The following is a 9,661-nucleotide window of genomic DNA, read 5'->3' as shown; positions in this document are numbered from 1 at the left end:
TGTCAATCCTTTTTTCCACCCGGTTAGAACATAAAATGTATGTTCCTCTATAATGTAAAAATATTAGCATGAGATTGAAGATAGGGCAAGACACTTTAAAAAGATTCATAGAGATGAGTTTTTTTGTAAAATAAAATGAAACATTGTGTTCACCAGTAACCCCCTCCCATTTCTATTGTATCTCACATCAAAATAATGTGTATTACCAAAGTCAAATATTGATCTCTCTTCATTGAAAATACACAATTTCAGGTCATGGACAAAAGGTTACAGTTATAATATTTAAATTGAAGCTATTTCTTGCAGTATTTCTTTGAAATTAAGTTTTTATTTATTTACAAAAATATTTACTTTATAAAACACATGAAACTATTGTAATTGATTTTTTTCTTTCCTCAATATTATAAAACTAATCTAGAATACAGCACAATTGAAATAAAAGTTTGAAATCCTTCAAAGTTTATTTAGGCTTACTTTCAGATGTTATATTTTGAGAATCTCAGTCCCCTGTAGCTTAGGCAACTTTCACAGGTTTATCAGCCAGTCACTGTAATAATCATTTCACATTATAAACTATAAGTTTATTCATGGAAATGTGTTAGCATTCTTTCCTAAATTTCCTACTTTATAGTCTGGCTAATGCAATTACCCTCCTTGACTCATTTATTTTTCTAGTAAAAGGACTAAAAGGACAAGAAAAGGATACTCCTTTCAATCATTGCCTAGAAGTATTTTAATTCATAAAATGCATGATTCAATCATTTTCACAATATGGCTGTAGCAAATGAATAACTGGATGATTAAAATAGCATTTTCTAGGAAGAAGATATTCTTTCAGTTAGAGAATGCCCTGTTTAAATCCTATTTCCATTATAGCATGGCATTGAAACATAGGGAAAAAAGAATAAAAATAGAAATCCAGGTCTGTTGCTGTGCTGTCTTGGGATCCCATTGATGGTATTCCCAGTAATAAATAACAAGTAAATTTGTAATTCTCTAAAATAATATATATTCCATTTCATTTATATATTTCAAAATACACTTTGCATATATAATTGTAGATCTAGAACCCTTGTAATATTAAAAGTTAAATAATTGAAAAAAAACAAGCTTACCTTCTGGTCTTGATTATAAAGTCTAAAAATCTACCACTTGGGTTTCTTAAAAAGTCATATTTCACAGATGGCCAATGGGTTCAGCAATTAATTTGATTTCCTTTGTACTTTCAAAACAAATGGGGTGAACTTAAAGAAAAATGCAATGGCATTAAGTTCGGTTGATCCTTTTCAAGGATCTCTGAAATTTCATTGACTTTAATTAGAGACCAGTAATATTTGACCAATAAAATGACTGGTTCTTTTTACAGTAAACTTCTTGGAACATTTTATAATATTACAATTAATCCTATGTTTCTTTCTCTCACAAGATCCATGTGTAAACAGAGTTAAGTTTATACTGACTAAAGTACTCTTCCATTTGTCCCTTTCCATACAATACAAAATACTTATTAAAAACTTCTTCTTTACTTTTACACAACTGTTTTAAATAAATATTTTGAAAACCTATAATCCTACATGCATGTAATATTTTCCATAGACATCAGAGAATGTTACATTTTCCTGCAAATGCTGATTTTTACAATATAAAATAAAAACTATTTCAATTTATGTATGTTATACAATGGAGATGGACTTATTTTTATCTGTCTTTTATAACCTTGGGAATTAATTAAGTAAATGAAGAGTGCCAAGGAGAGTCATTATTAAAAAATACAGATGAATCATTGCATTGTGTTTTTTTATTAACATTGATAAGAAAGTATAAAATGTATTGATGTTAATAAGCCATGTATATAAATAACATGTGATATTGGGTATACAAAAGTGTGATTTAGAATTTGATTTTCCTATTGCTGTTTGAAGTTATACATTTTTCTTTGAGAAATTCTGGGTCTATTTTCAGGAATGTTAGCATATTTGCATCCCTTGAATTTTGACAACCTGGTCAAATCTTCCTTACAATAACACAGGGAGATGGTGGAAAACGCTACTTGAGTTTCTAGTCTGACTTAAGTGTCTTCTGAAATGGCCAGTGTTAAGGATCTATGATGAGTGTTATCCCTCTATCCTCATTTACATTTAGGGAGAGCCTTCTTATGCCCATAACTAATGTTATGCCAATATTTGCTAAAAGTTGCATTTACTTTCCTTTATTGTATCATATACTTTAATTGAACAGTTGCTTATAGTTATGCATATGACATCCTCTTATTGCAAAAATAGTTGTGATACAAGAAAATAAATAGTTGGTATTAAATATCTAAACTTATAAAATTGTTCTACATTGAAAGATATGAATTTTATAACTAGAAAATTATAATACAAACCATACATAAGTATATATGCAACAAACATTTTCTATTTAGCAGTTTCTTCTTATTTTTCATATATAAGAAATACACAAGGCATGTGTGTATTAAATTTCAGAAGTGTTATCTCTGATGGATTGGAACATGAGAGTATCTGGAAGTAGGACAGAGGAGAGAAAATAAGAAAAGATGAGTAAGCCACTAGTGAACGTAAAGGAAAATGCAATGGCATTGAGTTCTGTTGAATTGATAACTGACACACATTAAAAAAAGCTAGACATTGAAATGACTGACTCAACATATTTATGTAGAAATAATAAAAACTATTTCCTACTTATGAACACTGCATTCCATGCCCTCAGTTTTTAAATGCAAATAGGGATTATTTTCCTATTTTTCTCCCTAACTCTTTAACAGTAATAAATACGAAATCGTTGTTTGAGATTTATTAATTATCAGGCATTGAAATTGACTAAACATTTTTCTTATCTCATTTTTCTGAACAGAATAAAAACTATATGAGGCAACTTTTATTCATATAAATGCTTGAAGAAGAAAGTAGTTAAATATATAATCCCCATCATCTGTGTATTTGTCAGTAGTGTAACCTTATTAATATTTTTAGTGGAAAAATAAGATGAATCTCTATTAGACAAAGCATAGGATTTTATGTAAATATCCTACTATATATACACGTCTTTAAAATATTTTCTCACAATCTTAAGTGGTGAATGGCCTGCCTCTCTTATTTCACAACCACATGCTCATTATAATTTTCAATATTTATTTCTTTATTTTTAGTTTCTATTACACTTATAGATTTTCTCCTAACCTCCTAATATTTCATTTTTAATTTTTAAAAATATTTTTTCTTTAGTTGTTTATGGATCTTTAGTTTATTCATTTATTTATATGTGGTGCTGAGAATTCAACCCAGTACCTCACACACCGAGGTGAGTGCTCTACCACTGAGCCACAACCCCAGCCCTCACTTTAAAAAATATATATATTTATTTTTCAAATGTAGATGAACACAACACAATGCCTTTCTTTTCTTTTTTTTTTTTATGTGGTGCTGAGGATCAAACCCAGGTGCCCCCCCCTCCCCGGGCTAGGCGAGCGCTCTATCACTGAGCTACAATCCCAGCACCAGCCCTCATTTTAATTTTGACTGATCTGTTACACATCTACCCAAAATCTAAGAAGACACTTACTTTTTAATAACATGCTCACTTGTCTCCAAGGTGCTCTGGAGATGATTAGTGACTTGATATTAAGCCAACGAAACATAGTTCAGCTACCAGATCCCACCATTGCTTTGAAAGGGGATTGGAATTTTGTGAATGGCAGAGCAAGATGGTGGTATAGGATTCTCTATCCATCATTGCTTTATAATTTGTACAGCTATACTCATATGCAATTAGTTTAACAACAGCCAAGGCAACCACGTAAAACATCAACAGAACCCGATTGAAGTGTAAGAATAAAATCTGACACATCAAAGAGGATATGATGCATGGTTTTATATTATCTTTGTCACATCTCCCCAACCCCAGGCTACACAGTGTGGAGAGCGACACCATCTACATGGGAAAAAGAGAGGTAAATGAACATAGGAATTGGCCTTAGATTCAATTCCGGACCTACCACAATAAACACAGCACCAGGTAGACTACTGGCTTAAGATTGGACCTATGGACTGAGCTTCTAGATTCACTCTGGAACAAAAGACACAACAAATCCATTGAGATTCACTCACTTTCTGGTTCTCAAAACCACAAGCCAAGCGCAGTGGACTTGGGTTTTGGACAAATCTCATGGATGAAAGATCACACTAGTTGTGGGCTTCAGGTTCCCCCAGCACTGTGCCAGCTCAATGGCCACAGAATTACATTCCAGTGTTGAGCTACTCTTGTCAGCCCAAGATTAGAAGGCCACAGGATTACAGCCCACGTTGCCAGCTGTGGCAATCCTGTGGCAATGTCTGCAGTGTTTATGGGCTTAGGGAATACACCAGGTGGTCTACTCAGAAAATCTGAATAAACTTATTTTTAAAAGATGTCTTTTAACAAAGTGATATTGAAAAGGCTGGAACAAATGCATACATTTTCAACCAGTTGACATCAATGCATGATCAGAAGGATTAAGAACAATTGAAGAAGCATGAATAAAAAAGGCATAAGGCATCGATGACTGACTCTAAAGAGAGATGTATAAACTACATAACAAAGAATTCAAAATAGCTCTTTCAAGGAAGCTCAGTGAAAATCAATAAAATACAGAGAAACAGTTCAGAAATATATTAGATAAATTTAACGGAGATTGAAATAACAGGAAAATCAAATAAATATTGAAAATACAATAAAAATGCAATATGGAGCATTAATATCAAAACTGATTAAAAAAAGAATCTGTCTGAAACTGAAATAAGAGAGAAGATAATTTTCAAATAAATATATTTGAGGGAAGAAATGTGTTAGAAGAAGAAACTAAAAAAAATTTAAAAGTTCATAGAATTTATGAAACAGTGATAAAAATGAAGAAATGTCTAAGTCATTAGCATTCAAAAGATAGTAGCGAAAGATAAATTGATAGAAAGATTATTTCAGAAATGAAATAATGAAAACATTACAAACCTTGAGAATATTCAGGGAAGGGGGGCAAAGGTAACCAATAAGGATCAATTCAAATAAAGACATATTGTAATCAAACTATCAAAGATGAAAGAGAAATAGAATATCTTAAAAGCAGCAAAAGAAAAGAAGCAAATAAAGTGTAAGTGAGATTAAGTACACCTATAGAAGACCTCTCAGCTGAAATCTTAGAAGGTGAAGTGGAATTATGAATGCAAAGAGCTGGGGAAAAAAAACAACAACATAAAAACAGCAACAAAAAACTCCTGTCAACAAGTAATATTGGACACGGTAAAGTTGTCTTTCAGAAATGAAGACAAGATAAACTTTCCCAGAAAAATGAAAGTTTCCTTGTATTTTATTTTTAAAAGTAAATTCATTTTAAAACATATGTAAAACATAAACATTATGCATTATAATAGAGTGCCATGGAATCTGTTGACACATGTGTACATTGTGTAAAGTTTAAATTGGGTTAAAGATAGAAATCTTCTTTAACATGTATCATTTATGATGAAAACATTCAAATATTCCATTCTAATTTTTTATATACACAGTACATTATTGTTATTTGTAGTCACCCTGCTGTGCTATAGCACATCAGAGTTTTGCTTCTATTTAACTGTAATTTAGTATATCTTGGTCAACATTTCCCTGTTGTTCCTATTTTCCCAATTCTTGCCTCTGTAACTACCATCTACCATTCAACTCACCTTCTATGAAATTATATATATATATATATATATATATATATATATATATATCATGAGTGAGATCATGCATTACTTTTCTCTGTTTCTAGCTTATTTAACTGAATATAATGATCTCCAGTTCTATCCATGTTTTTGCAAACAATGGAATTTATTTTTTTTCTGTGCCTAAAGAATAGTCATTATGAACCACATTTTTTTTATTCTTGTCAGTTGACAGATTCTTTCCATTTCTTGACTATTGTGAATACTGCTACAACAAAAATGGAAATGCAGATGCCTCTGGATATATAACTAGTAGTGGGATTGTGGATCATATGAATTTATATTTCTAATTTTTGAGGAAACACCATTTTCCCTAAATAATACATTAATTTGCTTTCTCACCATCCATGTGTGAACATTCACATTTTTTCCGGATCCTCACCAATATTTATCAAAATCTTCAGGATAGTAGCCATTATTATTGGAGTGAAGTGAGAGCTCATTGTGGTTCTGATTTGAGTTTCCATGACATTAATCTTACAATAAGAAAATAATTTCAAAATTTTAGTGTGGGCTTTGAAAATTTAGTGTGTCTAATTTTCTTAAAATTTTGTTGAAGGTAATTTAAGAACAAATATGATAACTCAAAAATTCAACAAATACTCCTCCACATGTTTATAAGGAAAAACATATGCCATATTTCTTATAATTTATTGGGTGATAATAAAGTACATCATTTAATTTCACTTAATAAGAATTCACCAAATTAAAACTCAGTAATTCTATGGATTATGTAAATAAATAGACAATTAACTTTTTCCTTTTTTTGTTAGAGATGAACAGACCAAACTGTACTTAAGAAACAAAAAATTTTTCTTTTTTCTTTCTTTTCTTTTTTTTTACTGAGTTTGATCAGAAGCACAGCTTTTGTTTTGACATGGCAGTTCAGTTTAAAAGTATTTAACCACTCACACTATTTCTGTGACAGCTTTGATAACTCATTAGCCACTAGTAAAACTATTGCTACAAATACCATAAGAGTTTGCAAAGACATATAATTTTATGTGGTTAGCAATTTCTGACAATTTTAAGTATTAAGAGAATGTTAGCCAGGTACAGTGGTGCACACCTGTTATGTCTGTCATAAGGAAGCTGATGAAAGAAGATTGATGGTTCAAAGCCATCCTCAACAACTTTGAGGCACTAAGCAACTTAATGAGACCCTGTCTCTAAATAAAATACAAAATAGGGCTGGGTATGTGGCTAATTGTTTGAGTGTTCCTAAGTTCAACCACTGGTACTGACCCCCGCCCCCCAAATGAGAAAATCTTAGCTATAAGAGGCATGTATATTTATCTAAGGCTTTGATATATATATATATATATATATACACACACACACACACACACACATACATGTAATCTATATCATGGCTATTATCCTGGTGCAAGAATAAAAATAACAATTATTTTATCTTTCTTATTGGTAAAATTATGTGAATTGTTAATGTTGTGAATTAACTGTTATTATTTATATTTCAATACATTTTTAAATATATACATTATAGAGGCTGGGATTGTCAGTAGTAGAGCACTTGTTTAGTGCATGCGAGGCACTGGGTTTGATCCTCAGCACTACATAAAAATAAATAAATATAAAAAAGGTATTGTGTCCAAATATGTATAAAAATTAATCTAAAATATATACACAATATATTCCTCATAGAGACATAAAACTTATAAAATTACATTGTGATAAACTATTTTCTTATTTTATTCTCTCTTGCTTAGGACTGCATAAGAACAAGAATGAAATTTTTCAATTGCTGAACCATATTCTGGAGGACTTATTTTTAAAAAATGTATGTAATACATATGTGAAAGTTCTGTGGAAATATTTAATTCAAAAAGCTACCAGAAACATTTAATTCAAAGCCATGTGTTCATCTATAAATCATAAGAATTCCTAATGTCTCAGAGAGACATTAACATTTTAATTTCTTTTTTAAATATAATATATTTTTTAGTTGTTCATAGACCCTAATTTTATTTATTTGTAGGTAGTTCTGAGAATCAAACCCAGTGCCTCACATATGCTAGGCAAGTGTGCTCCCACTGAGCCACAACCCCAGTACAACATTTTAATTTCTTATATTAGAATCCTTTGATTTCCAGATATTAGCAGATAGTTGTGAGGTAAGGGCTAAGAATTCTTTGAAATGTTTTAAAATCAGTATAATGATTTTTATTTTATAAATATTTAAATTCATTGTGTATTTTACTTTGTAAATTATACTAGTCTACAAATTTAGAAATAAAATATATTAGTCTTCCAGTTTTCTACTCAACATTACTTGGGAAAAAATTTATAAATGGAACAATTTAATTTGAAATACTCCTGTGGTATAATTATTAACTGATGAAACTCAAGACAAAAGTTTAATTGTTGAGTTGATAATCATATGTTAACATAATTATAATGAAACTTAAATTTATATTTGTATATTAAACAAGCAACTCAATTTACAGAGAAAATGAAAGTGATGCCCTTTAAATTTCACAAATCTGTACATTTAAAGATACAATGCAATAGAACACATTACCTATAGGGACTGAATCTAATGAATCAAGATACAGAACATGTAGATTTAAATACATTATGACATTAATATTCACCTTGAAAACATGAGATAAATTCCATCTGAAGTACAATGTGGTGATATAAACAGAATTAAAACTATTTACTACATCATAGAGTATATTTTAAATAAATACATGCCATTTCAAGAAAAAATTCTGTATTGGAAAACTTTGTCATACATTTAAATAACTTGGTGAACAATATGTTGGATGTCCTTGGGTGTGGAAGTGGAAGAAATGGACCAGAAAAAATTTCAAATTAAGTATAATGTGACATTTAAAGAAATTATTAGAGAACAAGAATATTTAGTAAAGATATTTATGAATTTCAAGATTTTACTAAGTTGCTTTTTATAGTGTCCCTTGTTATTTTTTTTACAAAAACTTCTTTTATTTATTTGTAGAAAATACTACTCTGTGGACCACATCCTTGAAGGCTTGCTTTACTTGCTGGTTCCTCAGGGTGTAGATGAAAGGATTCAGCATGGGGGCAACAGAGGTGTTGAGAATAGCTACTCCTTTAGTCAGTGATGCCTTTTCTTTGGCAGAGGGATTAGCATACATGAATATACAACTTCCATATGAAATAGAAATGACAATCATGTGAGAGGAACAGGTGGAGAAAGCCTCTTTTCTCTGACTGGCAGAGGGAATTCTCAAAATGGTCCTGATAATGTACATGTAAGATAAAACCACTAATGCCAAAGTGAATAGCAAAGTAACCAGAGCAAAGTAGAAACCAATGATTTCTAGGAGCCATGTATCTGAGCAAGACAGTTGTAAGAGGGGAAAATAATCACATGCAAAGTGATCAATGACATTGGAAGCACAGTAATCCAGCTGGAGTAGAAGCATCAGGGGTGGGAAAATGGTCAGAAACCCACCCGCCCAGGCACACAGCACAAGCAGGGTGCAGAGTTTCCTGCTCATAATGGTTGTGTAATGAAGGGGCTTGCAGATGGCAACATAGCGGTCATAGGACATGGCAGTGAGAATGTAAAATTCTGTCACTCCCATGAAGATAAAGAAAAAAAGTTGTGCTGCACAATTGTTATAGGAAATGGTCTTATCCTGGGTGACAATAGCGCCTAGAAACCTAGGGATACAAACAGTTGTAAATAAGATTTCTAAAAAAGAGAAGTTCCGGAGGAAGAAATACATAGGAGTCTGTAGACAGGAATCCACCAAGGTTAGAGTGATGATAGTCAGATTCCCAGTGACACTTAATATGTAAGTGATAAATAAAAACAGGAAAATTACAATCTGAAGTTTAGGATCATCAGAAAGTCCTAGAAGCACAAATTCTGTGATCACTGTATGGTTCAT

General features: G+C 31.2%; 1 protein-coding gene across 1 annotated transcript; it reads right to left on the bottom strand.

Annotated features, from left to right (window-relative positions):
- Window positions 1–8,725: 8,725 nt before the first annotated feature.
- LOC124087306 (olfactory receptor 6C3-like) lies at window positions 8,726–9,661 on the bottom strand. Its single transcript, XM_046436147.1, has one exon. The coding sequence runs from the start codon at window positions 9,659–9,661 to the stop codon at window positions 8,726–8,728; it is 936 nt and encodes a 311-aa protein (XP_046292103.1).

Source organism: Marmota monax, unplaced genomic scaffold, assembly GCF_021218885.2.
Source record: "Marmota monax isolate L192 unplaced genomic scaffold, Marmota_monax_Labrador192_F-V1.1 WCK01_AAM20220418_F8-fsc00012, whole genome shotgun sequence".
NCBI classification, from domain to species: Eukaryota; Metazoa; Chordata; class Mammalia; order Rodentia; family Sciuridae; genus Marmota; species Marmota monax.
The sequence above is the reverse complement of the archived record's forward strand: the minus strand, read 5'-3'. Positions and strand labels throughout refer to the sequence as shown.

Excerpts from the sequence above, each read along its gene's own strand:
- LOC124087306 (XM_046436147.1), bottom strand. The coding sequence starts at position 9,661 with ATGAACCATACAGTGATCACAGAATTTGTGCTTCTAGGACTTTCTGAT.